The sequence below is a fragment of the Gambusia affinis genome, linkage group LG10 (genome assembly GCF_019740435.1).
Source record: "Gambusia affinis linkage group LG10, SWU_Gaff_1.0, whole genome shotgun sequence".
Classification (NCBI taxonomy): Eukaryota; Metazoa; Chordata; class Actinopteri; order Cyprinodontiformes; family Poeciliidae; genus Gambusia; species Gambusia affinis.
In genome coordinates this window covers 26,621,388-26,633,613 of record NC_057877.1, presented here as the reverse complement: position 1 = coordinate 26,633,613, position 12,226 = coordinate 26,621,388, and the positions used below count along the sequence as shown (strand labels likewise).

The window sequence follows — 12,226 nt, the reverse complement described above, 5'->3', positions numbered from 1 at the left end:
TGTACATGAATATCTATCTCTGTGCAAAAGAAATCTTTCTTTTTTTTCATTATTCTGAAGCATAAAGGCTCCCTTATAATCTATTCTGTCTGCAGACGGGTGAGATTCAGATCGAAACTCTGCAAAAACACTAAATCTTACCAAATAATTGTTTTTAGTTTCTCCTGCAAATATCTTAGTACACTTGAAATAATACAAACTAGCTTACAGGTAGGTTTTCAGCAAGAATTAGCAGCTTCTTTTAAGCAGAAAATTCATTAATATTGATTTAAAAAGTACTAGATGTCCTGGCAGATTATTTCACGTATAATATAGGAAAAAATGTCTTGCTATATCTTGCTGAAAAGGTACATTTTTACATTTGGCGGGTTTTACATTTTTTTTTTTTTTAAAGTTGGCGGTAAGTAAGAAATGTTGAGGCTTTTCTTTGGAAAATTTTAAAATGCTTAGTCACAATTCCAACATTAGATAACTGGAAAAATAAAATAAATAAAAAAATCTTCATGCAAATTTATACACAATATAAGGAAATGAAACCTCCAAGAAAAAAAATAATACTGAGATTGATTTCCAAATTTAATCCTGAAAATAGTTCCCCAAAATATGAATTGTTAGTTTCTTTATGTCTCTGTGTGTTACTTTTATTGAGTTAATACATTTTTAAAAATGTCCTTATTTACATTTCGGCTAAAATGGCAAAACAAAATCTCACCACATAATTTTGGCCTAGTTTTTAATGCAAATATCTTAATACAATTGAAACAAGACAAAATTATTGATGAAAATTGTCTGGTTATTTCACTTTTAACAAGACTTTTTTTCTCATGTTTTAAATTAATTCATCTGCCAGTGAAACTAACACTTTTTCATCAATATTAAGGAATTATTTACTTAAAAAGCCTCTGTGTCTTGCTGAAATGTTACTTCTAAGTTAGTTTGGTCTTATTCAAATTCACTAGAAACTAGACCAAAAAATACTTGTTGAGATTTTATGTTTTTGGAGTGTTGCTCAAAGAAAAATAAAAAAATAATGGCAAAAGAAGCAGTAGACGGATGAGATTTCTGTCCTTCATCATATCCATCCTCTTCTCTAGTCTAATAAAATCAGAGCTCTTAATTAGTTTGACCCTGGCTCAGATATATGATTGATGGTGGAGCTATAAAACGTATTCATCATCGCCATGGTGTTCAGCCGCCAACGTACACAGACTGACATGTTGCTGATCAGAGCTTTATTGATGTTTGAGCTATAAACACAAAATTAAAAACCCTGCTCAGAAAACACAAACGACTGCGATTTATCTTTATTACGTTCACATCCTTATGCCAAGCACTTGTTTTAATGACACCACTTTTACATATGAGCTATATGAATGTGAATTGTTTCTAATTGCTTCTGGGTTTATAAAGTGATCCGGAGTTTCAGTTGATGGAAGTTTAGCAGGGCTGCACAGTGGCGCAGTTGGTAGAGCTGTTGCCTTGCAGCAAGAAGGTCCTGGGTTCGATTCCGGGCCCGGGGTCTTTCTGCATGGAGTTTGCATGTTCTCCCTGTGCATGGTGGGTTCTCTCCGGGTTCTCCGGCTTCCTCCCACAGTCCAAAAACATGACTGTCAGGTTAATTGGTTTCTCTAAATTCTCCCTAGGTGTGAGTGTGTGTGAATGGTTGTGTGTCCTGCATGTCTCTGTGTTGCCCTGCGACAGACTGGCGACCTGTCCAGGATGTACCCCGCCTTTCGCCCGGGACGCAGCTGGAGAGGAACCAGCAACCCTCCCGACCCCATTAGGGAAGAAGGGTGTAAAGAAAATGGATGGATGGATGGATGGAAGTTTAGCAATGGTGGTTTGGTTTATATCTGCACTGGTTGCTTGGGACTCATTTAATATTGACGATAGACTGTTTTCACAGTTGGCATCCTCCTCATGTAAACTAGAGCCAGTATCGGGACACACCAGCTGGAGCAGTGAGAGATAAGGCGTCTCGCTGAGGGCTGTTTTAATGGAGGTTTCTCTGTGAGCGGCTGCATCTTGAACACATTTCTATTTGTTCCCCCACATTCCAGTTAAACCACAGTTTCTGTCATCTGCAATAATAACAACACAAGGCCACAGTTACGCTAGCAGGCTTTTCAGTTTTTAGGTACACTGCAAAAACACAAAATCTTACAAAGGAGGTTTTTTTGTTGTTGTTGTCAATTTTCAAGTTTTAATGTCTTAGAAGACTGGAAATAAGAGAAAAATGAATTAGGAGCTTGTTTTAAGTCAATATTTACTTAATATTGATTTTAAAAAGTACTAATTCAATTAGAGGCAGATTATTCCAATTTTTCTCATACGTGAAACAATCTGCCAATGGAACTAATACGTTTTAACAATATTAAGTATTTGTTGACTTCAAACAATCAATCAAGTTTATTTGTATATTACATTTCATCATCAAAGCAGTTTAAAGTGCTTTATATCGTAAAAACAAAAAAAAATAATTAAAATAGACAAAAAATACTTTATCAGGTTTTGTGTTTTTACAGTGTAGATAAATATTGTGTCACAGACAGGTTCAGATAAATGAGGTGGTATTTTTTTCCCCACCTGAGTTACCTGTACTCACCTACATTTACTTAAGTAATGTTTTAAAAAATGTGCTTTAGGAGTATTTTTACCACGCTGCACTTTTTACTTTTACTTGAGTAATTGTTTTTATGAAGTATCGTTACCCTTAATTGAGTAAAATTTCTTTATTTTCTACCTGCTGAATGAAAAACAAACATGTTTTAACCTAAAGGCCACCAGACGCAGACCTGCAGTTTTTGTTAAGGTTTCATCAGTTTTTTATTGAAAGAAAATGATTTGGAAACATTTTCTTTGCCCTGATTTTGTTATTTTTCATTATTACATAAATTATTGTCATTTTGGTCCTTAAAATACCAAAATTTCCTCTTAACTTTATATTTTGTTCTGTCTGATTATCTAATTTTTAAATATTAAATGCTTAAAAATTTGATCGGTTACTCAGTACTTGAGGATTTTTTAAAAATAGTTTTTTACTCTTAGTTGAACAATTTGTTGGACATTTACATTTACGTTTATTTTAGTATAATAAGTAGTCCAATTCTGACTTTCCCACCATTATTTAGGTGAAATATGTGACATGCTTCCTCTTTAGTTGAGGAAGCAACTAAAGAGGAAAATAAAAAATAGGACCATTTTGTCTTTGCAATGAGAGTTTATCATTTAAATTTAAAAAGTTAGAGACATTATAAATCAACATGTTTCTTTGAATACTAACAGGAATGTTGTTCTGTTTTTCTGCCTTTGGCTGTGATTTATTCTGGCTGTGATTCAAATCTGTATTAGTTTACCTATTAGTTAAATTGATTGTTCTGTGTTTGGAGCGCTAACCTCACCGTTCGTCGAGTTTCAACTCGCTCACACGTAACTGCCGTTCTGTCACTATTTATTAGCAGAGGCTGGGAGATTTTATCTTGAACGACGGATAGCGTGGATCGAGAGCGTCAGGCAGGCTATCAAATTTTCATCGTGGCTATGACTCTGTTGGTATTAAAGCATGTGTAGGTGTGTTTTGCCCCAGATTTGTCTTCGTATTTAGAACGCTGCTGTATCGCCGATGCCACCAAGACAGATTGATGTGTGTGTCAAGGCGCAGAAGGCTTCAAACCTGCATAAATAGAGAAAGATATTTGGCTTCAGAGGAGACAAAGCAGAGCAGAAAATAATTAACTGTAACACACACAGACTGGCATGTGCAGGTTGCAGCAGGCTGGGCTGGTTTGTCTTTTATTACTTTTCTCTCTGACATCTTCACACTTGAGTGTGTTACTGGGAGACACTAACACTGCAAAAGCACAATATCTTACCAAGTATGTTTGTTCTAGTTTCTAGTGCAAATATCTTAGTACACCTGAAGTAAGACAAACTAAATAAAAGTAGCTTTTCACCAAGATATAGGAGGTCATTGTAGGTAAATCATTCCTTAATATTGATGTAAAAGTTCTTGTTCCACTCACAGATAATTGAACTTATAATATAAGAAAAATCTCTTGTTGTAAGTGAAATAATCTACCAATGGAACTAGAACTTTAAAAAAAATCAATATTAATTACTTGCTTAAAGAAAGTTTGTTTATCTTGATGAAAAGGTATTTTTAAGTTAGTTTGTCTTATTTCAAGTGTACTAAGATATAAATGCTTGGTAAGATTTTGTGTTTTTGCAGTGTGGGATTATATGATGCATTTGCATGATGCTGTGAGAATATAAGGTGCCCAAGAAGATATGTATATAAAAATGAGCTTATTATTCTGAAAGAGGACTGGATGTTCAGAAGAAGAGCTGAAACCTCAGTGAAGTGATAAAACTGGTTAAAAGTTTTGTTTAATTTAGCTCTGACTATCTCAGCTGGCTTCGTCGTTCCCATGACACGTTTCAAAATGAAAACCAAAACCACAAAACTTTACCAGGACCAGGTTTCAAGGGAGTATTGATGAAAGGTCTCATTTATTTATGTTACGTAACCTTGGATTGAAGGTGCAGACTGCTTTCCCTCAGCGTCTGACAGCATGTTGACATTGCTGCTGCGGTTGTCTTAGTTAACAATGAAATCCTTCACCTGTGAGGTGCCAAGTAGAAACTCAAGATGATACTTGCGCTTGTCTACAGACAATATCCACATTGTGGCAGTGGATTAACGGCCAACAAAGAGCGTCTGGAGCAGAAAAACTGTTTCTAGTGTTGGTGTCTTAATCTAACATTAAATAGATCAGAGGCATGTTTTACAGAAACTGCTTCATTCTTCGTTTTTTTTTTTTTTCCTGAAATGGAAACCTAACAGTTGCAGCTTATTTTTCAACGTATTTCTCTTTAAGGCTTAATAGCTTGCATGTTCTAATCCCTCCTCACACATTAATCCCAACAGCATTTATCCTGCCAAAGTAATAAATCTCTGGCTGGATTTACCGTTAGCCTGACATGACACAAGTGTGCGGACTAGAGAATTAACATGTTCCTGTGTCGGATTACGGGTTAGGGATTGAATTTGTCCACACCATCCGACATGAAATCTTAAAGAAATCTAGCTTTTAGAAAAGATCCCTGTCTAATTTGCAGAGATAGTTTACAGGAGTTGGTGTTTGAACGTAACGTGTGGAGTTCACAGACCTCTGCAGATTACAATTTGAGGAAATAAAGTGTTATATTATTGGTCTTTGACTTAAAAAAGTACACAAAAGTAGAAAACAAAGGCTGTTTTCTAGACCAAATGCTTGTTTTTAAAGGGTTGTCTGGAAGTTGAACATGAGGATTTTAGGCTATGAGGTCAAATAAGATTAAAAACACCAGATTTTACGCTGAATTAAACACTGAACTAATTACAGAGGTCAGAAATAAAATTCTGTCTTCCTGTCAAATAGTTTGCTGATTCACATTGATTCATGCAACAATTCTTAGATTAATAATGTAACAAAGTGGAAGCAGGAACCAAGGTTTTTAATAGAATATGCTTTAAAGCACATGTGTCAAACGCAAGGCCCTTGGGTCAAATCTGGCCAATTCAATGATTATTTTAATAGCTGGTGAACAAGTTTTATCAAAACATTCTGGCTCAACCGGCTCTTTAAGGGCTTTCATGATTTTGATTTGGCCAAAAACGAAAATGAGTTTGACACCCCTGCCTTAAACAATCATTGGAAAACCAAAAAAACAAAAATACACATTTTATCAAGAGTATTTAGGGAAAAGGAGAGATTCTGACTCAAAGAAATAAATGTTTTCTTAAATGAAAAGTTTGCATTGATCACTCTGAATGAATACTGGAAGGTTGAGACGTGCCAAAAATTAAACTTCTGCTGTGAATTTCTGGTGGGATTTTCTTCTTTGTGTGGACATGAACTGCAGTGTAAAAACTGCAGCACACTCTGCTTTTAATCTCTTTATAGTCTAATAAATTATACTATTAATTAACTTGCCAAATCCGGAGTCTGACCCGTACAGCGGGAAGGGTCTGCGGTTAATATCATCTTGCACATTTCAGCTTTGCACTTAATTTAAAAGTAAGGAGAAGTAATTTAAACCCTTTGTCACTTCATAGTTCCAAAAATCACACTTTCTTTTAGATGAATTTTTGGGGATGTCCATCAAACTCTGAGTTGAGCCGCTGACCTTTCCCACTCGGCCTTCTGGTGATGGGCTTGATAACGTATGTGAAGGTTGGAGCCACTCAGACAGTTCATCGCTCATGTCTTCCAGCCAGAGAAAGGCAACAAATCTTTACTTGTCACCAGCCTCTTGGCAGAACTGCACACTGAAGCAGCGAGGAGTGTTTGCAGATGGCTAAGTGGCTCTTTGTACTTCTCTCTGCACACAGTATTTCATGCATTCACTTGTTCAGTTTTTTTGTTCTTCTTTTCTTTTCACAAATAACTAATCTTGACCTCTGCATCAACTTTTAAGTAAGTGCATTTCCTCTGAAGTTTGATGGCTGAAGGTCAATTAAACAGTGCGTCGTCAGAAATGATTAGGCTAAATCCTTTCAGCTTTCAGACTTCCTGCCAAATGAGCTGAGATTTAGAGCAACTACATCTTAAATCAAACTATATATCAACAAGTGTTTTCCCCCCTTACCAATTTCATCACTGCAAAAACACAAAATATTACCAAGTATTTCTGCTCTAGTTTGTAGTCCAAATATCTAAGTACTTTTGAAATAAGACACAACAAACTTACAAGTAACTTCAGCAAGATATAGGAGCTTGTTTTGAGTCAACTGGCAGATTATTTCAATTATAAAGCAGAGAAAATGTCTTGTTTTAAGTGAAATAAACTGCCAACGAAGCTGGAACGTTTTCATCAATTTTAAGGACCAATTGCCTCAAAACAAGCTGCTATTTGTTGCTGAAATTTTACTTTTAAGTTAGTTATGTCTTATTTCAAGTACATTATTTGCTCTAGAGCAGGGGTGTCAAAGTCAAATGGACGGAGGGCCAAATAAAAAATTTAGCTACAAGCCGAGGGCCGGACTGATCGAATGTTCATTGAGATTTTTTTAAATGACGCAGTCGGTCTAGTGCAGCGGACCGGCCCAAGCCTTCGTAAGCGGATGGGGGGGGGGTGCGCGCGTTGTGAGGAACGAACGGGGTGCGCGCCAGAGGATCGAACAGGTGCGCGTTGTGAGGATCGAACTGCATCTCGCATTTTTTCAGACGGGGTGCCGGCTTGCTGCGGGCCGGTTCTAATAATAAATCAAGATCATCCCAGGGGCCGTAGAAAATCTTCTCGCGGGCCGGATGTGGCCCGCGGGCCTTGACTCTGACATATGTGCTCTAGAGACTAAACTAAAAATACTTAGTAAGATTTTGCATTTTTGCATTGTTCCAATTTTCTGTCTTATCACACTAAAAGTTTCAGATCAAGGTAACCTGAATAAATACAAAACAGGTTTTCCATTGATGATTTCATTTCAGAATGTAACAGATATATAAAGCAACCCAAGCCCAGGAGAAAAAGTAAATACCTCCCTTGTTATACCATAAATTATTTGTGATGAGAAATAGATGAGCTCAATTTCACAAGCCACACCCAGGCATAATTACTCCGACCTGAAGAATCAAGCAACCAATTACACAGAACCCGTCTGATACAGTTAAGTAGGCTAAAAGACCTTAAAAGGGAACACATTATTCCAGAACTTAAACAAACTGAACAGAGGATAAACAGATTTACTGACATCCATCTGGAAAGAGCTGCAAAGCCTTTACCGAGGGTTTGACTACAGGGAGAGACGACATCTGCAAACGTCTCTCACTGAGAAAACATGAAGCAGTGCTGAACCTTCCTGCTGGGTTCAGGAGTGACCTAGTCAAAGTCCAGACTTTGAGATTCAGTTTATAATGTTGTAGTATGACCTCAAATTGCCTGTTATTGTATCCATGCGTGTCTCTAACTCAACCGACTCAGATGTGCATTACTTTTAATCTGAATGGCTGATTTTTAATAATCTACTGAATTATTTTTATGATTCAAAATTGTCCTTACTGTACAGTGTTTTATTTTTATTTTTATTGTTTTTTTCACCTTTCTGCAAAAGCACAAGTATTTTTGGTTTAGTTTCTAGTGCAAATATCTTATAAAATAAGACCAAAAATAACTTTTAATTAACCTTTAAACAAGAGTTTGTTTTAAGTCAATAATTATTTAATATTGATGGAAAAGTACTAGATCCATTATTTCACTTATAACATTTTTACATGTTATAAGTGAAATAATCATCACTACTAAGTTATTAATGAATTGAAACAAGTCCATATATATTTCTGTAAAGTTACTTTTAAGTTAGTTTTGTCTTATAAAAGGGGAACTAAGATATTTTCACTAGAAACTAAACCAAAAATACTTGGTAAGATTATTTGTTTTTGCAATTTACACATTCCAACTTACCTTGACATATTTATATTATTTTACAAATGCTTGAAAACTTGTTTTTTGCAAAAGGTGACATAACCAGGTTGTCGTGTTCTGTGTTTTTCTGTATGTTTATTTCAAGTTTCCTGTGTGTCTGAGTCTCTGTGTTGTCCTGTCTCCCCGTGATTAGTCCCCAGGTGTATCTCGTTCCCTGATTACCTCTTGTGTATTTAATGTCACCTGTGTCTCCGTGTGTTTGTCGGGTCCTACGTCAATGTACGTTTCTATTGGCGAGTCCTCGTAATTTCCTGTTGCTACCTGTAGTGAGCATTAGCCTTCCGCTCAGCAGTGCTGCCAGGTCTGTGGACTGTTTTCTGTTTATTATTCATCATTAAACTCCTCATCTCATCTCATCTGGGTCTACTGCGTTTGCCTCACCGCCACCACCACACACCTCATGACACAGGTATTATGTTCAGAAGGGAAGATTTTCCACAGGTTGGTTTGGATCGTTTTTTTTTCCTCTTAATTTAATAAAACTGTCGTTTCAAAACAAAATTTTATGTGTATTCTATTTTATCTTTGTGAGAAAACAAAAACCCCAGAAGAAAATTGTAAGGGTAAACAAACATTTCAGCAAGCAGACTCACACTTCTTGCAGCAGACGCCTGCGAATGACCAGAAAACTTCAAATTAAACAGAAAAAAAGATTTTTTATGACAAATCAAAAGTTCCTTTTTCACCACAGAACGATAAATACCACACTCACTGTGCCTTGTGATTCTTGAAGTTACTAAGAAGTGTCGTGTATGTGTTCTGTAAACAGAAGCAGTTCAGATTTTCAGTGTGACTGGGATTCAATAACATCACCATGGAAACCTGGGATCAAAGCTGATAGACAGCTGATAATCAATATCTTCTCTGTATTCTGTTAACTCAAATCGTTCTCAGAAATTTCTAATGGACAAAGAACAACTAACTTCCCATTAAAATAGACCGGAGCTGAACCATTTGTTGACATTTATTCGTTGCTGTTTAATAATGAATTGCTTTATTATTTTTTTTTAGAAAACGGATCTGAAACTTTTTCTTACTTTAGTTCCTTTTAGCACCTTCAGCATCATTCTTTTGGGAGTTCACTGGTAAAATTGCAGGGAAAAAAAAAGCAAAACATTATTCTAAAAACAATAAACATTAGTTGGCTTTCTAATATTATTTTAACGTTATTAAAGGCAAAGAGTCACTTGCAGTTGCAGACCTCTCTACTAATAGTACAGTTTACAATACTATGATTTGTAAAAATAACTGCATGTATAAAGTGGATGATTAATATTATTAGTGGAAAAAACTCACTAATCTGCTTGTAATCTCTACTTTACCGATCTGGAGGTGGCGCTGTTTAGCCCCTCAAACATGCAGCACACACAAAGAGAGGGAGAAAGCATCAGCACTCTGAACACATTTCATTGTCCCAAAGCCTGAAGAGAGGACAGTCACTGGCCAGAGCTCCTGTTTTCACAAGCCTCGCTTTAATTGAAAACATTTCCTCCCCATCCTGCAGCTTTCCAGCCCGCAGCCATGAAGCGGTAGTGTCGGCGCCGATCTGCAGCCGCAGCTTTTAACTGAGCGACACCTGCGCTCTCTCCCTTCCTCTGTTCCTCCTCTGTCTTTTGTCTCGCACATCTCTGCAGCTCCCGGCCAGCAGCGCAGGAGTGGAGGAGGAAGAGGAGGTGGTGGTGGTGGAGGAGGAGGAGAGGTAGGAAGAGGAGTGGGGTGTACCTGACACCCACAGCCCGCAGAAGCAGCCCGGACCGGCCGCCGACAGAGTTTCACTTCACCCGGCGCTTTGTGCGGTGTGAACGGGACGCACTCTGAAAACTCTTTCAGATCCAGCTGAACGCCAGAGAAAACATCTTCCTTTTTGCGGGTTTGTAAGAGAAGGCGGACATCGGAAGGTGTGAAGATGCGCCTGTGTGTGCTCCTGTGCGCCGTGGTGGGTTTATGCGCGGCCCCGGGCTCCGTATCCGGGGCGGACAGGAGCTGCGGGGACCTGCGGCAGTTCTACACCGGGAAGGGGTTCACGCTGGAGGGAGTCCCCCTCACTGAGATTTCAGGTGAGTTTTCTGGATGTGATGGATTTGTAATAATCTGAATGCTTAAAAAATAAACAAACACACTAATTATCGTGTTTATTTATTTATTTAGAATATTTATTAGCCTATATAGTCACAACATTTTGTGGAAATAAATTGCTTGCTGCAAAATGATGCATAATGGAGGATTAGTTTCATTGACCATAAAGTGTTTTGTTCGTGAATAATGATACACCACCTAAAGCCAAGTTTTGGGTTACTCATCCCCTGTTTCGTTGTTCTAACTGGCAGCAGTGCAGTTCATGTATCTCATTGTGTGTTGGCTTGACTTTTCTGTACCGAGAATCCTAAACGAGGTGTTTCCCAGTCTATATGCTCCACCGGGGCACTTTCATTGTCTGCTGGGAGCAGGGATGCATTTAAGCTTCACATTTTCATATATATATACCTGAGTCTTTCCAGGTATTTAAATAAATAAATAAATATATATATATATATATATATATATATATATATATATATATATATATATATATATATATATATATATATATATATATATATATATATATATATATATATACCTGAGTCTTTCCAGGTATTTAAATATATATACACTAAAAAAAACTTGCTTGTTTTCATCTTATGGCTGTTGGATAGCTACAGTGGTGTATCCTCTGGTATTTTTTAATGTGGGGCTGCAGGATGTAACATTTCCCTTGCATATGATTTGCATAAAGTAAGAGCTGCAGAGTATCACCCGTGAAGAGAGGATGCATTTGCAATATAACTGTTTGTTGTGATGCGGATTTTGATTGCTGTTTTTTGCGTCTTTGCTGTGTATTTGTGTGTGTGGTTGGGGGCGGGGGCACGGAGGGTGGGGGTAACCAGCGGGTGGAGCCCATCCAACTATCCACTCATATTAGTGGGAGGCACAATTTTAAATGCAGGGTCTTTAAAATGTTATAGCCAATTGAATGTTGCACTTAAGCTGTGTGTTTTGCGATTTTACAGTATTCTGTTTATGAATGCGATTTGATAGAAATAATTTATTTTTGCCTGAGGCTCAAAACCTTCCAGGCCCATAAATCAACTGCAGCCTAAGCTGTGGTTAATTTTAACAAGGGAAGAGATGGCTTTGAGATACTCCCTCCTATCCTGCCTGTCAGTCAACTCTGCAGTCAGACAGGCAATAATGCATGTAATCAATCAGTCAATTTACCAAGCAGTCAAGTAATCAGTCTGCCTCACATCCCATCAATCTCCCATCACATTTCTAAGCCTTATTTTTTTTTATTTCCTTGTGGTCGCTGCTGTCCACAAACACAAACCAAGGTGTCTGTAATTAATCTACGGTGTTTTTGTTTTTCCACTTTAAGGTCCTTTTATGTTGCTCTGTGTCTCTCCTTGCTTAACAGAAAGCAACCGTGAAAGCTGCGTACAATCTGAAGGTCATCCCAGGTTGTGTCAATGAAAAGGCTCTTGTATGGCCGCGCAAGTTATTAATATTGGATGTGTGAGGAAGACAGACAGCGGCGCTCGCAGGAGATAACAGTGAGAAAAAGAACGAGGGAGAAAACAACAGAGGCAGACAGGCGGGTTAACAGAGACGGAGCGTGTGAGTCAGTGAAGGTCTCAGTTTTGGCCTCATGGAAGATGCAGCACGATTCTCTCCCTCCCTTTCCATTAAAGACTCATCTTTTATTGACAGCTGAAAAACACACGGT

General features: G+C 37.5%; 1 protein-coding gene across 1 annotated transcript in view; it reads left to right on the top strand.

The window, feature by feature from the left end:
* The first annotated feature begins 9,876 nt into the window (after window positions 1-9,876).
* Window positions 9,877-12,226, top strand: part of LOC122838342 (glypican-1-like) — a 41,844-nt gene continuing 39,494 nt past the window's right edge. Inside the window, exon 1 of the mRNA XM_044128917.1 lies at window positions 9,877-10,520. Coding sequence (XP_043984852.1) covers window positions 10,370-10,520 — 151 coding nt within the window. The 5' untranslated portion in view covers window positions 9,877-10,369. The remainder of the gene's footprint in view (window positions 10,521-12,226) is intronic.